The 19,504-nt window shown below is 44.1% G+C and overlaps 1 protein-coding gene across 1 annotated transcript in view; it reads left to right on the top strand.

The window, feature by feature from the left end:
- Window positions 1–419: 419 nt before the first annotated feature.
- The window catches only part of LOC117963272 (nucleoredoxin-like), a 32,617-nt gene continuing 13,532 nt past the window's right edge, over window positions 420–19,504 (top strand). Inside the window, exon 1 of the mRNA XM_058997919.1 lies at window positions 420–946. Within this exon, the coding sequence (XP_058853902.1) occupies window positions 638–946 (309 nt within the window). The 5' untranslated portion in view covers window positions 420–637. The remainder of the gene's footprint in view (window positions 947–19,504) is intronic.

Raw genomic sequence — 19,504 nt, 5'->3', positions numbered from 1 at the left:
AGACAGACAGATAGATAGATAGATAGATAGATAGATAAATAGAGACAGACAGACAGACAGACAGACAGACAGACAGATACAGACAGACAGACAGACAGACAGATAGATAGATAGATAGATAGATAGATAGATAGATAGATAGATAGATAGACAGACAGACAGACCGCTCCCTCACACATCCATCCCTAAGATAAACGGGATTTAACAAAACAAATCCCAACTGCATTGAATAATTGTACACAGTTATCAAAGCTTTTGTTAAAATGATAGCGGCGGCATAATTCAATTGTGATCACTGGGTCCATTTGCACTTCCGGCTGGTTTTAGTTTATTGTATTTCTAGGAACTTTGTACCTAACGTTACTGCACAGTGCATTGCTGCTTTGTGGCCACTAGGCGGCGAGAGCTGCTTATGTTTGCAACGCCAGTGTGTATCCGTGCGCCGGGCAGCTCAGCCAGCAAGCTGCAATCCTTGCATTCCTAAGCACTCAAAAAGCTGGGAGCAGGCAGGCAGACAGTCGGTCTGTCAGAGCACATACCAGTGTCTGCTCTTAAAAACGAAAAGAACGTGCTCCGGTCACGTTTAAATCAACGGGGTTAACGCAGAGCGATATTTGGATACCCCCCGGACCTGAACATGTCGGAATTTCTGGTGAGCTTGCTCGGGGAGCGGCTCGTCAACAGCGAGAAAGCCGAGGTGGATGTGCAGTCTCTGGGCAGCAAGCTGTCGCTGGTCGGGCTCTACTTCGGCTGCAGCCTGAACGGCCCGTGCAAGCAGTTCAACGCCAGCCTCAGCGAGTTTTACAACAAGTTTAAAAAATCCTCAGAAAACAGAGACAAGCTGGAGATCGTGTTTATTTCATCCGACCAGGATCAGAAGCTCTGGCAGGAGTTTCTGCAAGAAATGCAATGGCCTGCATTGCCTTTCAAAGAGAAGCACAAAAAGGTAAGCTGGGAATAATATAGCCTGAACAAAATACTACCAGGGCAGGCAAACTTTCTGTACTGCAACCAGCTGAAAAGACGTGAGAGTACAGTACTTGTATTACAGGTGTGTGTGTGTGTGTGTGTGTGTGTGTGTGTGTGTGTGTGTGTGTGTATATATATAATGATACCTGGTGTCAAAATGCATAATAATAATAATAATAATAATAATAATAATAATAATAATAATAATAATAATAATAGGTGCTGTTGTCAGTATGGTTGGTTAGAATTCCGATGTGTTTTTGTTGCACGCTTCATGCTTGTTGGAGTTTTGTTCAGTGTGATGTGAGAGTTTCCTCTTAACTCGGTCACTTACTACATGGTACTGTGTAGCTGCTCAGCGCTGGATACCTAATGCGCTGTTAATGGATTTGTTGGCCTTTTATTTTGATTTTCAGCCAGAACATAAAATAATAACAATAAGAATAAAGAAATAATAATAAAGAATAGAAATCACCGAAGAACTTGATTTGTACATACGATTTGATTTCAAACACATTACTCTGTGTGTGTTTAATTACATTGCATCGTTCAGCGTTAAAGGAAATACACAAAAGATAGTATCAAAGATTAAAACAACGGTGTAACGTGAATATTAGCTGCTAACAGTGCTGTACTTGCCCGTAGATACATTAATGTGTCGCTACTAAAAACTCGTTCCCTGTGTAATTGTAGTTTATTAATAATACAGCATACCCACCTGGATACAGTATAATATCATTCCTGTACAACGTGTTTATACGCAGGGATTCAGAAGATACACATTATTATTATTATTATTATTATTATTATTATTATTATTATTATTATTATTATTCAGTTTTCTGTTTCTTTTTTTCTGTGCATTGCATGTATTTTATAGGGTTATTTAGTGGCTGGAGAGAAGCGTCGAATGGTTCATTTTAAAATGAAAATTGCAATGCAGCTGCAAACAAACCAACTTTTACATCATCCCTGCAGAAGCACTGCGACCTTTTATTGATTCTAGTTTGTATGTCTTTGTGGTCATTTGGCTCCAGCAAAACACACAATAATTTTAAACTGTGTATATTTGATACTGCAGACTATTATACACACACAGACACACACACACACACACACGTACACACACACAGACACACACAGACACACTGTACCGAATGAGTTTTGCTATTGTAGCACAGTAGTTTTTTTGTGTGTTTATCCGCTTTGTATAAGAACATAAGAAAGTTTACAAACGAGAGGAGGCCATTCAGCACATCTTGCTGGTTTGGTTGTTATGTGGTGATGGTGTTATTATTAGACAGTGTGTATTATTAGACAGTTTGTGTGTGGTGATGGTGTTATTATTAGACAGTTTGTGTGTGGTGATGGTGTTATTATTAGACAGTGTGTATTATTAGACAGTTTGTATGTGGTGATGGTGTTATTAGACAGTGTGTATTATTAGACAGTTTGTATGTGGTGATGGTGTTATTATTAGACAGTTTGTATGTGGTGATGGTGTTATTATTAGACAGTGTGTACTATTAGACAGTTTGTATGTGGTGACGGTATTATTATTAGACAGTTTGTATGTGGTGATGGTGTTATTATTAGACAGTGTGTATATTAGACAGTTTGTATGTGGTGATGGTGTTATTATTAGACAGTGTGTATTATTAGACAGTTTGTATGTGGTGATGGTGTTATTATTAGACAGTATTCATTTATTTATATATTATTTAGTTCTTATATACAGTATATACGTCCTCAATGATAATGCGCTTCTTTGCTGCATCACGCATGTACCGAATTGTTACAATGCTGTGTGTTTGACTCGGACGGAATTAAATGGCAGTGAAGCCCGCTCCGTCCAGTGGATTGATTTACTGGGTGTGAGCAGCTGGGGTCCCTGCTGTGCACCGGAATTTACTGCAAATAAACCGGCTGGCACGACGATGCGTTCAGAGGGGCAAACTGACGCCACATCGCCTCGTTAATTAAAGGGGCTCGGAAGTGGCGCGGTTTCGTTCTTTATTTCTGCGTGGGTTCGTTGAAGCTGGATCACCCGGTGTTAGCGCGTTATCACATTTCACTGGCCGGGCCCTGCTTCTCATTTCGCGTGGTTGCAGGGGAAAGCGGCACCGCTGAATGCAATTATGCTGTCGAAAAAAAAAAAAAAAAGAAAGTATTGTCTCTCTATTGAAAATTGCGTCGATCTTTACTTACGAAATGGATTAGGCTCATAACCCTATTTGCATAACACAGAATTTATACAATTATAAGAATTTAAGTGTCTTGCAGAAAGCGAAGTGTTATTAATGTAGTCATTATTTACTTACAAGGTTGCTAATGGCAGTGTGGTGTTTTGACTAGCTTTAGCATGATTAATATTCCTGGTGTAAAAAAACAAAACTATTGATGTGATAATGGTTCTGTATCCGTTAGCGATTCTCTTAGTACTGTTGTGAAAGTTAGTTAGTGATTCTGTGAAGCACTTTTCGAAGTCACCGGAGGGTCGTGGGTTCAATCCCAGGTGGGGGACGCTGGTGCTGTACCCTTGAGCAAGGTACTTTACCTAGATTGCTCCAGTAAAAACCCAACTGTATAAATGGGTAATTGTATGTAAAAATAACGTGATATCTTGTAACAATTGTAAGTCGCCCTGGATAAGGGTGTCTGCTAAGAAATAAATAAAAAAAAAAAATAATAATAATAATAATAATGCACACTACAATATTAAACATAAACCAAAAACCGTATATACACACACACAATGAAGACACTTCTTGCTATCTCTACCATGTGTTATTTCTGGTGATTGAGGAGTATCCTGTTGGATCGTGGTTCTCCTTGGATAAAGAGCTGTGTATATGCATGCTGCTTTGTGTATTGCAGTGTAAGGGCGAGAGAGAGAGGGATACTGGAGGGTTATTGACAGGAGTGTACTGTGTAAGGTACACTATTGAATAAACAGGCAGCCAGATGTGCTGGAAAAACTCGACCCCGGCTTTGCCCTCTTCTGCATTAGCTGTCATCTTGACTGCATTGCTTTAGCATTCCAACAAATGTCAGCCGCAGCCGAGGTAGGTCTGCTCTGCGTTTATCTGGCAGGCAGTTCATTTACAGTAACGTAGTGGTTTGAAACTCAGGCTCTCCTGCCGTTATTAACTGCACTCCCAGGCCTCGCACTTAACCCTTTGCAGGGTTGCACTGCTTCACTTGGCTTCTTTTAGGCTTTTTGTTCTGGGTTTGTGTAAAAGTTGCAAGCCACAAACCTTGGACTACCTAATGTCGCTTTAGCTACTAATTGGAGTTTGAAACCAGCGGTTACTTACTGTGAACTCAGCTGCAGGGGTTTTGAAGTGCTGGGTCATGTCTTAATTGGATAACGCAGGCAGGACTCAAGCTTGGTTGTGTCGTTAAGCTGATGATAAACCTGGAATGGTAGTACAGTGTGCTGTTTAATGGAAGTCCTGTGGTATGCATGCATGGCATGCGAGTGTGTGCGGAGGAGATCGTTGTGTTTTTCTTCAAACTCAATGTAAAGCGCTGGGGGTTCTCGGTCAGGTATCGCTGCTGGCTCCCGATTAGAGATGTCCCTGAGAGTTTATTAATGTGTACGGCATGTGGAACGCTAGGAGGTTGTCTTTGGTTGATGCTCTAAATCATTCCAGCTGCATTTCCCTGGAAGCAGCTCAGAAGACTGCCTTGTGTTTCGAGGATGGGAATAAGAATGTGTTTGAGTGATGCTTCTCCGGGAGGGGGGCTCCCCGAGTGTGGAGGTCCTTCAGTAAGTGATCCTGTTGCGTGATCTTCCCAGGACTTTATATCCTTGCAAGGAGAACGGAGATGAGAGAGAATCAAGCACGACACGTTATATACAGTGAACCCTGCGTGTGTCATATAGGAAGCTCGTTCTGGTTGGGTCAGGTGTGGATCTAGGGGCACATGCTGTGAGAGTGCAGCAAGCTCCAATCCCCCCGTCTACTCCATACAGAACCAGGCAGGAGGTCTGCTTCCATTGACTACGGAGGGAACGGAGACCCACACAAAACTGGACACTCGCTTAGAGAGAAACACTGTTTTTATTGTTTGTGTTTTAGCTAAAAAAATAATTAAGACAGAACCTTCTGAACTGCAAATAAAAAAATCAACATTCAGCAAATTGACGGATTTGAACAGGGAGAGAAAGTAGAGATTTGCATCAAGTGTTTTTTGTATAACTTTTTAGATGCGAGGGGTTTAACCAGAGAAGTTTTTGTCAGAACTGGCATACCCCTATCCCCTACCACCTTCCACCCCCACTCACACCCTCCAGCATCGAGCACATTTCTGGGCCTCGGTCTGCAGCACTATGGGGACCCCTATGGAGCCCTGGCCCCTCAGTCCTGCAGCCTCCAATGACTGTGTACTGCAACACTCACACATATTTTCAGCTTAATCTCTTCATGCTCCAGAGGATGTGTGCCATTATGGGAGCACATGTTTGTTTCCACATAATTTAACGTAGCACATGTCATTTCTGATTTCCCTATCCACAGCTGCCAAGAGTGCAGAAACTGTTTTAAAAAAACAAAACAAACAAAAAAAAAAATGTTTAAAATTCCCAGCACGGTACTGAGAGCTTGTAATGGGAGTGTTCAAGCCTCGAACAAAGTGATTCTCACCAAGAACTTGTTGAGTTTGCATAGTCGGATTCCTTGCATCTGTTTCTTTTTTAGAATTCAGACTCTTTCAACACTACAAACCTATACTGGTCATACTGGATGAAGTAAAGTCTCTGATAAGAAAACTACCACATTCTGTGTAAATATCTGCCTCCCTGCTTCCTATTACAAGAGTCTGCCCTCCAAATATGAGTCTAGTAGGGACTTGACTCTACAAGTGCCTTTTCACCCCCTCGACCCGCTAAGTGCCTGCTCCCTGCCCCTGACACGCTGGTAGTTTAGTACCAAGACATGGCGGTAATATAGGATCATTAACCTAATTGCTTTATGGCCTTCTTCCTCTCCAAGTGGTTTGCACAGGGCAGATGTGGGAGAGGTTTGCTGTAATAACACAGTGCCAGAGAGTACTGTTGTATTATTTTGAGAGTGCTACGGTTTACTGCAGCTGTGCCGCATTCCACTGTACGCCCTGCATTCGTTACGCTGCAGATCTAGGAGTATTGCATGCAAACTGTAATGCCGTTGTATGCTTTAGTAACGGAATCGTGAAACCGTTCTGGAATAAAGATGCATTCCACTCTCCAGTGAGCATTCCAACCTCCACTGCAATAAGAACTGGTGCAACAAAATCCTATACAAAGCTCCACAGCTTTTTTTTTATTCCTGTAAGCCTGAGTGTGTGGTAATCGCTTCCTGGGCACACATTTTAAAAGGCTCTGCGGGAGTCTATGCACAGCTGTTTCCTTTAAAGTGAGACCTGGGGCAGGCTCTCGCTGAATCTCGCATCTCCAATCACTGTCATGGTGTCATGCAGGATCTTGCAGGGGGTCGGGGATTGGAAATAATGACTAAATACACCCAAAACTTTCAATTCTGCTGCAGACACAGAAATACAAGCCAGCAGGCTTATTGAGCTGCGTTGCTTTTCTGCCATGCGAATCAAATAATGCAAATAAATAAATGCAGTTTGTAAAATCTGCAGGAAACATGAGGGTGCGAAGCTGAATTTTTTTGGTAGCGATGAAATGGCGATCTGTAATGAGTTCCTTGTGATTTTCATCGTGCTGGCTCCAGGAATCTGCAGTATGCGCCTGGATCAATGTAATAAGGTAATCTGATGCACTGGAGAAGGAGCTGGAGGGGAGTTCGCTTAATAGAGCTGAGGAGAGACTGGTAGAGGGGTTGGGGGGCAGAAGGCAGCCTCACAAGCAGCCAGGCGATTGGTCCGCAGCCTCACAAACAGCCAGGCGATTGGTCCTGCCAGAGCGAGGCCCAATGCTGATCACAATCCCGGTTTTAAAGAGGTAATAAGCCAGGTTTTACTTGTGCTGGCAATGTAACTGCTGGTGACCTGTCTGTTTGGTTCCCCCTTTAGACAATTTGAAATGCAATGCTATAGAATGAATAGGTTCAAAGGGAACAATAAGAAAGCAGTCTGATCTTCTAGCCCTGGTTGTGCTCTTACCTATATTTGTACAACCTTTTAATACGATCTAATAAGCTTATATAGTGTAGTACTAATGGTACTGTGTTCTTTTTAAGTGCTAAAAATATAATATGCAAAAAAAATAGACACTTTGTTATAATTTTATTTCATTGTGTTTTTTCACAATTCACTGTGGTGTGATTTTAAAACTATGGATCAAACAAAACCAAAAAGTAGCCAAATGTTTTCTGCCAGTGCAATGGGAATCAACCCCACACCACACCCCCGCTGCGCTCCTGCCCCGGGTATCTGGCACCCCGCGTCGGGGCTAATCTCCCATTTGATATCCATGTGATCTGTGCTCGAGTGGAATTGAAGTCCAGGCTCAGTAAATGAATGGGTTTATCCCTAAGCTGCCTGTAAGACTTTTGTAAGTCTCTGCTTTTCCAATGAAAGCGTCCGGTCAATTAGCGCCGGCTCTTCTTCAAACACAGATCACTGGAGCAAACCCTTGCAAAGTGATGTGCTAATGCAGGTAACAAGCTCCCTTAGCATGACCATCTGGGGAAATAAGGAAGGCAAGAACGAATCGAAAGAGCTTGCACTGCTGGAGTTCAAGCGGGGACCCGTGCTGTAAATGACGGGGGGGAAAACCAAGATCACAGCTTAACAAGCACTGAAGAGCGCTACGGTATTAAGGAGGGAAATACTTTAACCCTGCTGGCTGAGCTGCTTGGAATCATTCGGGAACCTTCCGAGTGTTTATTTAATAGTTTCGCAATCCCCCACACAACAGACCCAAGTGTACAGTACATAAATAATTTCTCAAGCACTGTGTATTGGTTTCATTCACTCAGTCATTGTAGAATGTCAACATTTGGTTTCAATTTGGTCGTAGCTTAAGAAGGGTAAATGGGTCCAATTTGCAGCATTTTTTTGTGTAAGGAAAATGCACCTGGAAATGGCCTGGGTTATCTGTTACTAGTTTGCAAAGATGAACACCTTGCTTTTCCTTCTACAAAAATGGTGCCGAGTGGTATGAAGACCTTGATGAATCCCGGAGTTCTGAGGTAGCGCAGAAAAGAAAAGAAAAGAGAACGCTTTGTGCAGGCAGTTTGATTTGACGTGGTCCTGCATTCTTGCAGTCCGGTGTTCGGACTCCTTTTTCTGCCCACGGTTATTGTATGGAAAGCTGAGGTTTGCACCCGTTTTCTTCTGTTCTCTGGCTCTCAAAGCTGAACGCAGCCTGGATGGCGTTCTGTGGCTGGGGGAGGGTGGGGGTGCTCTGTTCCTGTTTAGCAGAACTGGTTCACGCTGTGTTTGGAGTGTGAAAAGCCCAGGCTGGGGGAGGGGAGGGGAAGGGAAGGCTTGTCAGCTACACTGTGGCAACCATTGCTCTTTTGTTAGACCCAGAAAGAAAAATGACCCTTATAAAACCCGCCTCCTTCCCCTCTGCTGGGAGCTCGATAGCTGGGAGTTAGCCACAGCTCCACACACACTGTGAATAATTGGAGGAGAAAAAGCCGGGCACCAGATTGTGAGAGATGGGGTTTCGCTGAGCTTGATGTGATTTATAACTTTCTTTTCGAGTAGTGGCAAACTGGTTTTAATGAAGAGGGGGAAGGGGGTGTAAGTAAGATTGTACTAAAACCAGGAATGGCAAAAAGAGAATGCTGAATTCCTGGACTGGATCCTGGAATTCTGCTGTCCTTAAATAAACACAACTCCTTAGCTTCCAGTGATTTAGTAACAGTTTTTCCCCCCCTTCTTTTCAAAGAGCTCTTGGGTGACACTACTGTACAATATTAATGCCGTAGCAGCTTGTCGCCTATCCTCACAGTGAAGTCATTAATCCTCTAGATTTGCTGTCAAGGTGTGGTTTTTAACAAGAGCCAGATCTGAGCTAATCAGGGCGTATTAGTTGCCAGCTTTTTAAATTCATTTGCGTTCATTATCATTGTATTTCCGGATGTTGGAAAGATCTGTAAAGTCAATTCCAACAAAGCTGACTTGCAGCCCATGAGGGGAGCCAAGCTAAACACATGGCCCAGGCTCAACATTTTGCCTCCCTCCAGAGGAAAAAACACTTCATGCAAGTCAGAGATAAAGGGTGGAGTTCTTCTGTAACGTGAAGGCTGCATTGTGTGTGAGCTGTTGGGAGCAGACAGTCGTTTTGCACCGCTGGTATATACAAATATTGACAGATTTGGGTCCACTGATCCAAACCGCGACAGACCGTGCCTGAAATAGAGAGGGGGGGGGTGGGGGGTGGAGAGGGCATGTGTGGTACATTGTGTCCATTTTTTTTATTTCATTCGATTTGGCCTTCGTTTGATTGAATTATACACAGCATCAATCTTTTGAAAGCTTCCTTCCTAAGGCTTCAGTTTCTCATTTAACTGTCCCTGCTGCTCCCTCGCGAAAGCGTTTCACTGTTAGAGTTATAAAAGTCTCTAAAACATCTCGACCAGCACTGAAGCCAGCAGCTGCTGCCCACAAGAATTAGGCTGGGTCTTGTTTGCATCTAATGTATTCTGCATTGTTTTTTACTGTATAGCATGTATTCTGCATTTCTCTGTATTTAAAGCATTCCGGATTTTCTTCTTGTTACTGCATCTTGTAAAGCGCTTTGTGATGGTGGTGCAAGATGAAAGGCGCTATATAAAGTAAAAATTGATTGATTGATTTGATCTCCCACTCTGAGTAGAAAGTGATTTGAGGTTCTGCTTGTTTCCATTGGCAGGGAGATCAAACCGCTTCCCAACTCGCTGTGCTGAAGGAAGTGACCTAATGAGTGTCCAGTGTGAGACGGGCTTTAAAAAACAAACTGAACGGAGGGCTGGCGATTTCTTTATAATATCAGGGGACTCTGGGTGGTCGCTGTAGGACTTTCTAAAGGATGCACTTAAAGGTGTTAGACCTTGGTGTGAGGTCTGGTTTCGGATTGGATGTAAGCTCTGCTCTGGAGGGGTGTTCATTCATTCTCATTCTCTGAGACTGTCTGCCCTGCACCTTGCATAGTCATGACAGTTTGATGCACATGTTTTGTGTCGGCACTGCAGAAGCTATATGTTGTGTTTTAAAGGTGCAGCACCGTATTTAGGAATACTTTCCTGGCAGTCTGGTTTCACAGACCTGGACTGCCAGTAACATTACTGTAGGAACTCCAGGGGTAATGAAGCCAGGCCTGAGAGGTTAAGGGGGGGTTTGTTTTTCTAACAGGAGATCCCAGCAAGCTTCTTTTTTCCCAGTTCCCAGGATCTAGTGATCTCAGCTCTTGGAAACGTAAATGAAAGTTGAATGAGTTGCAAGTGAAAGCAGCACTGTGAAGGTTCAGGCACGTCATTAAACTCGAGAGGCTGGTTAAACATGCGTCAGGAAGCGGAGGGAGCAGCGGGCAGCGATCAGGGTCGGTTCTCTTCACTCGGCACCCAAGGGGTTAAGTCCGAGGCTCATTGTTCCAGGGTGCAGGAGGACCTGCCGCTTCCTTCCTTTAGTAATAATATAAGCAGGAAGGCAGGGTGCGATTGAGTTTCCTCCACACTGTTGTAATAACCTTTCGGCTTCTCTCCTTTTTTGTTGTTTTTTCTCTCCTCCTGATAATTTGGTGGAATGAACACTGTGCAGTGCCCTGAGGGGGGCGGGTCGGTATGCAGGCGACATGCCAAGGGAATGTGATCAACACTGCTCTGGGAGGAGAGGCACGCCAACCGGGATGCTGGCTGGCTTGCTTTCTTTGCTGCTCTGCTTTCTTTCTTTCTTTCTTTCTTTCTTTCTTAATCCCTTGTAATGTGGGAGACACATCCGAAATGAGAAGATAAGAAAAGTTTGGGAGCGAGAAGAGGGCATGAGGCCCATGAACCGCACAACGTTTGCCCTACTAAAGGCGTGCAGTACCGGGTTCAGCTGCTGTGTGAGTCTTTATTAACAGTGATACTTTATCAGCGTGACGTGTAATAATTGCAGATCCAGGCGTCCGTGAGTCCTGGGGTGTGTGGAGCAGCTGATGCCCCATTACTGCCAGGGGAGACGGCACAGGCAAAAATAAAGCAGTGTAGAGAACAGGGTGGCAGCATGCCCAAGTGACTTTCACATCTTGAGGCCTGGGTTCAAGTCTTGCTGAGATCGCACTGGAATTAGTTTGGAGATCTTCACCGCCAGTGGAACAGGGAGAATGCTTCCAAGTTGGAGCTCCCTACTGTAGCAGTTCTCTCTGAGAAGGTTCCTACAGAACTTGGCAGAGCACCTGGATTCTGTTCTGAAGCAACTCCAAAGCAGATCAACCACGGCCACCCACCGAGATTTGTAATCAAACGCAAGCAGGCTTGTAAATATTCATTGGCTTTAAACAGCCACTGTGTCAGTCATGAAGGCTGGGAAAAACTGAAGGCTCTACAGTACATCACACAGAGAGCATGCATCTACAGGGCTGGAAATAAGACTCCTACTGCATAGCAGTTTCACCCATTCCAGGTTTTACTATGAGCTTGAGTAGCCACAGTGTATAAGTAACAAGCTCAGATGTCTTTATTTAACTTGCAGTAAAACCAGCTTTGTGGATCAAATTGCTATGCAGTGGGAGTCTTATTTCTCTCCCTGTTATTAAAGTGCCAATCAGGATAGTATGAACAATTCTGCCTCGCCTCGTAGCTGCATGCATTGTGTAGCAGTGGAGTACTGAAAGAAACTCCAGAAGTTCACAGACGGACAGTTTCCCTTTTTCTTCCTGGGTTCTGACCGAGCTTGAAGCTGTCATTTGAACCTCATACTGCTGCATGTATCCGCTGGAACGTGCCCCTTTGGCTGACCACACAGGCTTGACAAACTCTGCTGTGCTGGCGAGAATAACGTTGCTTCATAGATGGCTGTTGCTGAATGTGTTCCTGCCTGTCTCAAGGTCTCGGTGCATATTCTCATGTTCTCAGACACGGAGAGCAGTGCTGCAGCCCAGCGAAGCGAAGAGACACACAGCCCCTGGAACTCATTAAAAAAGCCTTTTGTATTTATTTATTTGCTTATTGAGTTCTGAAGCTGAACCCTCTTGAGAACTGATCTCATTTAGTGACCGGACCTCCTGCAGACTGACAGGAAGAGCCATGCTGACTGTCACAGCTATGAGCCCTTCTGAAACCCATTCATGCGTTGAGAGAATAAGGGGGTGCACAGAACACAACTCTTTGATAATAATGCGAGCATTGAACCGCGATGTTTGAATACAGCTTGGGAGCAGATTTCAGTTCAAGTGGTTGGTATGAGAATCTTCTTGAGAAGAGAGTTCAAGACTCAGAGATACTTTAACTGTCTTCAGTCACAGAGCACACGGGGGAGCTTTGAACGACTCCCAGTCTCTACTTTATTGTTATGAAAACTGCTTCTTGGTTTCAAATCTCCCCGGCACTTAGCAGACTAGCCAGACACAGACAGCACAGCCACACCGCGGGATGCGTTCAGAGGATAGGCAGTCGCTCATGCTGAACTTCGGTTGTTGTAATTCTAGTCTTATATTCTTTTCTATTTAGTTCTTTCACATTTCTGTCCCACAGTTTCTCTACAGATGTTTTTTGTTTCCTAATACAGAAGTGTGGTCATCTCAAGGTTTTGGGCCAGTAGCCGGCTATGAATGATTTTTTCCAATTGAGCTTCCATGCCGTTTTGATGGAATTTCCCAAAGCGTTTATTCCGACACAGTTTGCTACAGCCTGTAACGAAGTCCGTACATGCAATTGAAAACCGTTCCCGTCAAAGATCCAGCATGTGTTGGGATCCCAGTAACTCTGTGATTGTGTGCATTCTATTTAATCATATCCTGATGTAACTATCACTATTACCTGCTGTATTATTGAATTGTGGTTTGTCACACTTGTACTGTACTTGAACAAAAGTTATTGTATTTCTTGCTCTTATTGTATTACTTGTATTGTAACGCTTGAAATGTTTTTGCTTACGATTGTAAGTCGCCCTGGATAAGGGCATCTGCTAAGAAATAAATAATAATAATAATAATAATGAACAATGCAGCCCTGCCTGCAGTACTGGTATCTACTGTATGGAGGCAGTGTGACTGGAGGGAGACCTGAGATATAACCGTACAATATCAGTCTCTTTTTATAAGAGACGTTATATCGCACAGCCATAGGAATCCTCCAGCTTTGCTGTTCTCAGTGAGAGACGTCCTACACATGACTAAATAACTTGTGCAGCCAGTTTCTCCCCTACAAGCAGAAAACACGATCTTGACCCAACCCCACGGATTGGAAGTGCTAAGCAGAGGTAGTGGTGCACGATTCCAGCCTATAGATTTCTGTGTTAACAATACTGATCCCTATCTTGAAGTTGCCTGTGCTGTGCAGCACAGTGCAGTCCGTGGGTCTGGCTGAGCTCCAGCAGCCGCTGCTGTGATTGCTATCTGAAGAATGCTCCTCTTTCAAGTGGCATTAATGACCACTCAATGCAGCGCAGGTGTTAAAACTTAGTTCAGATTAATTTACACTGACGATCGGAACACAGTGGCTCTTGCCATGTTGACTTTGCAACCTTTTAATCAGGAACTCCCAGATAATGGCTTAATAAACGAGGAAGAGTTTGGATTCGTATATAATAACTACATTAATACTCCTTGCAACCTTTAGTACCTGTGTTGTGTAGCGTGCCTCCCTGTATCAGGAATAATGGTCCAGCATTGCAGGGCACCACACTGGCACTTATGTCTCCTGCATGTCGTTGTTAACCCCTTCATCTCCGGAGCTCAGCTTCCAATACGTCCAGCTATATAATCTGCTCCAGGGATTTGCAACTATTGACACACTTTAACCCGGAAGATGCTACAGAGGTGAAGCGACCTAGGAAGTGCAATTATTAAACAAGACTTCCCGAAAAGTATGGCAAGCAAACTGAGAGCTCTCTATAACCTGGTATGGGAATCATTATAGCAAACGTGTTTTTCATGTTTGAAAAATGTGCTTCTTTCAGCACATGGGAGACCTATACGGTGAATGGAGGCACACAACAGCTTTTATGGAGTGTCTTTAATATTTACAGTCCTGTGTAAGCCCTTTTAAAAGCGCTGTCACTAATGAAGGCAGGGCATTGTTAATCTGTGCAGAACTGGGAGCGGCCGGTAGATGTGAAGGCATTGCAGATGGGTGATTTTGTTTGAGGCACAAAGCAATGCCAAGTTAGAGCTGAAGGGCTGTTTTATTTTGGCAAAGTCTGAAATTCTACACGGTTGTTGTTACCGGGAAAAGTGAAAAGATGTCAGCTTTGATTTAATAGCTCTGCTCCGTGGTTTCTTTTTTGTTACATTTTTTCTAGAAGTTCCTAGAACTTTCCTAACCCAGTCCTGCCTGCCAAGCTTTCCTTCTGCAGCTGAATCCTGGAATGCAGTGTTCCAGGATTTTGATTTTTTTTAGGAATATAGGGCCTTATTTTCAAAGTGGTTCTTACATTGTTTAGTTAACTCCTTTTTTTTAATTTTTTTTTTTGAGTATGTTTCTTGTCCTGCTTCCCCTGCTTGTGTTATCTGTGCTTGGCTCTGCCTGTTCATGCTGCAGAGCCCAGATGACTGGATTCCAGTCCCAGGGGACGGTTTCCAGGGTACTGTTTTAACAAGAGCAGTCGCATTACGTCTATTGCTCTGCAAGCAAGTGGCTGTGGAAAACCTGAGTCGCAGGCTGGCAGGCAGCTGAAGGAGCTAGTCCCTTATCATATGGGAACAGGAAACTGCAACTGAGCAGCAATGGGGCTGTTTTGCCTTGAGTTACAGGTCTACTGCAGTGCTTTTTTTTAATTAGCTGTATAGTAGAATTTCTTCCTGTGTATCAGCGCGGGCAGTGGTGTGAGATTACTGTTGATCCATAAAACTGTGCAGGACTAAACCAGAATGCTGCAATTGGAATGTGAGTCCTAAGAGATCGATACACCTACACTGCTCTTTCTACATTAATATCCTATTCTTTGTGTTCTGTGTGATCGTCTCTGGTTTCTGCTTCGATCCCTATTTTCCATGCTATTCCAGTAAAACCTTTTCTTGTGAATATGAGGAGCCGAGACGGGGAAGCATGTTAGCGTTGCGATGAAGCATTGCGTGCTGTGTAACACTGATTATTCTTCCCCACTTCACTTGAGGAGTTTTCAGGAGCCTTTTTTTCTGGAAGAGTTAGATAAAGCCAGATGAATAACGATACGAACGACGGTAGAGACTCCTACCGAGCTTGCGTAATGGAATATAAAACAGGAAAGATATTAAATATCCTGTGCTGTAAATGATCCCTGTACGGAATTATTCTAGAACCACAGTGGCTGATCTTTGTGTGATAGTTAGGCAATATTTAAAAGGGGACCAAGCTGAAAGAAACTTGGACAAGAAAAGGACATTCAGCCCATCAAGGCTCGTCCCTTGTTAGCACACCATTGTCCTCTACAGAGGGGAACTCATTTAAAAGCACAGAATCTAGCCTTTAGATCCTAATTCTACTTGTACTGCTCCTGAAGCAGCAGACCCGACTCAGTCCTGTATTCTGCGCTGTGCAGTTTGGCTCTCCAGCCATGAGAGCAGCTATTCAGCGGAGGATGTGGCTAGAACACCTTCCTGTTTACCCTCTTCATAACCAGCGATTTCTGTTTAAACCCCACTTAACTCCACTCAGCCGCCCGGAATGTTGTTTTTGTTTGTTCTCTTCGCTCGTTCTGGTTTCTTTCCCTCTGTTGTTTTTTTTTCTCTTCCCTCTTGTTGCAGTGTCTTGCTGCTGGACGCACAGTTGCCAGGACTCTTGAGACATTCCTTTCCTTGGCCCTGTTTGATACCGGGGCTGTGTCTCGACTTTCAGTCCAACAATAACAAAGCACACGCTGCTCGGCCAGGCTGGCTGCAGTGCAGCTTTGAAGCGTTGGCTTGCAGGGAGGGTGTCGGGAGTCGGGTAACGCAGAGGGGTTAAGAGGAGGAATGCACAGTGTGGGCCGCTAATCCAGAAAGTATGCATCGCATTGTTTAATCCACTCCTCATGTGAAACTGCACAACTGCGAACCAGACCTGGGCTCAATTACAATTAAAAATGACAGTTATGCGCTGAAATTGCGTATTACAATTACAATGCTATTGTGTTCAGTTACAGTCATGCAGTAGTAATTTGTAATTATAATTACAAATACATTAAAAAGTAACTCCACACATTAACATGTGTGTTCTGAATATCCAGCAGTAAACACAGCTGCAAATACAGACACCTACTGTGTAATTTGTTATTTTTAAACAAACTGGGTCACTAAAAGCGGTTGGAAATACAAGAATACCGCTCGAATGATGATAAATGCGTAACTGAACTGTGAAGGGTTAAGATCGTGTTTAAGATATTTGTAGGTGTATTGCTTGCTCTACGGTTGAGTGTCTGAAATGCAGTGGGCTTCATGCAAACGCACTCGCAGACGCAGGCAGGGTGAGTGCTGGGTATCGCTGGTAAGGTTTGCACACAGTTTTATCTGCAGTTTAAACCTCTGCCTCTGTCTGCAGTTGGCTGTGTTTTCAATGCCCCCTCCTGCCTATTGAAGTGACTCGCTCTGTTTACACTCTGGCCAGCCCCGGCGCTTTGTGTCGGGCTCAGAGAGGCTCTTATCTCGGCTCCAGTTTCCTCCTTTCTGTAAAGCCGTGTTGAAAGCCTAAAATGCCTCCCTGTCAGCAGTGGATCTTTGAAAGTCCGAGGTTTGAGATTTTTAACCCTTACCCTCCACTGGCTGTTAAATTTACTGTAGTGGCCTGTCCAGAACCGAACAGCGATGCGCAGGAGTTCTGCAGATTCCCCATGCTTTTCCTCAAGGTCACACTATCCATGTACCATAGCACAGTCAGTAACAGACGCATGCTGTGGAATCTGATTCACGTCCGCTGGGCAATCAGTTTTGCAGCTGGATCTCCAGCCAGGTGCTGGTAGTTAATTGACAGTTTTCTCTTGGGTGTTTTCAGAGGGTGAAGAAGCTTAGCGAATCCAGACAGTTGTTTTGTTTAGAGATTTGCCAGACACCTCTGCATAAAAAAAAAGACGAATCAAGGTTAGAGAGCAATAGCACATTCCTTCCTGCTGCCTTGACCTTTGACCCTGTGGTATTGCACATGGAGGATCGCCTGTCAGTCATGTATCGTTGCTAAGCGATGGCTCCGCCCCCCGCTGCGTGTACTGTAAGAATCGAGGCATGGTGTCAGTTTTTAAAAAGAAGACTGGCAGCCATCTGTAGTGTTGTGTGATAGGCGCTGAGATATACTATAGTGAGATTTTTTTAAAGTTTAGTCTGGATTAGTTTCACGCAGTCAAATTGTTTCTTCATGCGTCAGACCAGTCTTTATTGAAGCGACTGGAGAGTCAGTGCATTGTGAATGGGGCTTGTAATCCTTTATTAAAGCTGATGCTGGCAGAGCAGGGCAGTGATTGGAGCCCAGGTGTTCTCGTCCACTAAAGTGCAAAAAACACAAAACGAGGGCTTTCAACAGCCAAGCTAACAGATGGGCATTAACACTTACTGTGATGAGATGTGAAATGCTGGCTAACGACAGCAGTGCTGTCAACTGCTCCTGCGAAAGCAGGCTGTGCGCGGCAGCATTAACCCTCCTCCAGTTCTGTTAAGCTTAGCTAGCGTTTTCTTCTGGTTGTCTTGGTTCATTTTGTGTCTTTTTATCGCATCCTGGTCAGTAGCGCTCTCGAAATCGTGTCTAAGTACAGCCGGTACCGCAGAGTGTCCCCCAATAACCTGCCCTCCTGCAACACTCCTAGTGGATACAGGAAATTCTACTTTTTTTACAGTTCTGTATTTCTTGCACGTTTGCAGGAGGGACGGTTTATTGGTTACACTCTGGTGCACTTGATGAAGGGGTTAAACAGCGGGGTTTGTGAACCCGTGGCGGAGGGTGGAGGGTGGAGGAGGGTCCTGAATAATTGAAGTGAGCGGCGCTTGCTGGTTGCTTTCGAAACATGTTTCCAAGAAGCTCTGTGTAACATAATGATTCTTGGCAGACAGGAAGGGTTTTTGTTTTCCAGCTCAGCATTCCCGTTTCTCCGGGTGGTGACTGGGCTGCTGTTAGGTGCTGATTTGGTAATCTCAGACTTGTTATAGTTAGTTGTTTGTGAAAATCTGCTGCCCCCGGGGCAGGACACAGGGTCTCCGATAGAGCAGGAGCAGCCAGCCTGTTGACTCTGGCCGAGATACACTTTGAAATGTAGCACTTTGAAGAAGTGCTTACCTAATGGCAAAACAAACAATAACTGATAAAGATAATTGCAGTCCTGGCAGCTTTAGCGGCCAGGGGATCACACTGCGGCTGTAGTATGGAATGTGTTTGTTTGTTGTTTTTTTTTTGACCGTCCAAAGGAAGTTTCTAAACTGGGTTTGTGCAGAAAAACGTATTTTTTATTTATTTATTTATTTTTGTTATTTATTTGACCTGCACTGGAGGAATACTTTTAGCTTGTGAGCGAGATTGTTAATCCATTACTATAACCCCCTCCCAATAGCGATACCTGTAGAAATACTAAAAGAAACTTCAGTATATCTAATGGTGTGGGAGGGCTCTGTGTGTGTGTGTGTGTGTGTGTGTTCACTACAGCCTGATGAAGTCCGCCTGGCTGAAGCTTTGCTTTGTTTTTAACTTCATTCTAAATAATAAATAACACAGAATGGAAATCTGAACTGCGATCTGTCATTAGGGTGTTGCACCTCTGCGTTCATCGATCAGGGTCATTGCTGGGATATCCTGGAGGATCACTGTAATTCAGTATTCCCTTCCAGCCTGGTTTCTGTGCGTTGTGAAAGCTCAGGCTGGCTGAGTCCTGCATTCAGGTGCATGCAGGTTATTGCTGGAGTCTGATGCTGATGCTGGATACAAAGGTTTCCAGTCCCACCCCGCCCCTCGCTGCCTCTGCTCTAGCACTGAATTATTAACAGCGAGTAATGAAGCAGACACTCCCCATGACCCCTCCAGCCCTGGCTCCCCATCGAGTGAGGGGCTAGGAGAAGAGGGGGCTTCAGTAGCTTACGCTCGCCATGTGAGATTGCTGTGTGGAGTAAAAACCCCAAGTTGTTAATCAAGCTGTCTTTGTTTCTTACTCTTCATGAATAGTAGATTATAACCCTGACCTTGCGTTCATTTTTTATGAACATTTTCATAAATAAATATGTAAAAAAAATCTCCCTAAAATATATTTACATATGTAATTAGATTGCTCTACAGTGCAGTGTTGTTAACAATCTTACAGTCTAACTGCGTGTTACTATGGTTTATATTAAATCTAGGATGGGTTTTAGTGAGCTGTTCTCTTTGGTTGAGGTCCAGCCAGGCAGAGCGTCCCGGCTGGGATTTCACAGCAGAGCAGTTTCATCCATTCCAGGTTTTACTACAAGCTTGATTAGCCACCAGTGTATAGGTAACAAGCTCAGGTGTGTCTAATTTTAAACTCGTAGCAAAACCAGAAATGGATC

The sequence above is a fragment of the Acipenser ruthenus genome, chromosome 24 (genome assembly GCF_902713425.1).
Source record: "Acipenser ruthenus chromosome 24, fAciRut3.2 maternal haplotype, whole genome shotgun sequence".
Lineage (NCBI taxonomy): Eukaryota > Metazoa > Chordata > Actinopteri > Acipenseriformes > Acipenseridae > Acipenser > Acipenser ruthenus.
Note: the sequence above shows the minus strand (reverse complement) of the source record. Positions and strands in the feature narration are given on the sequence as shown.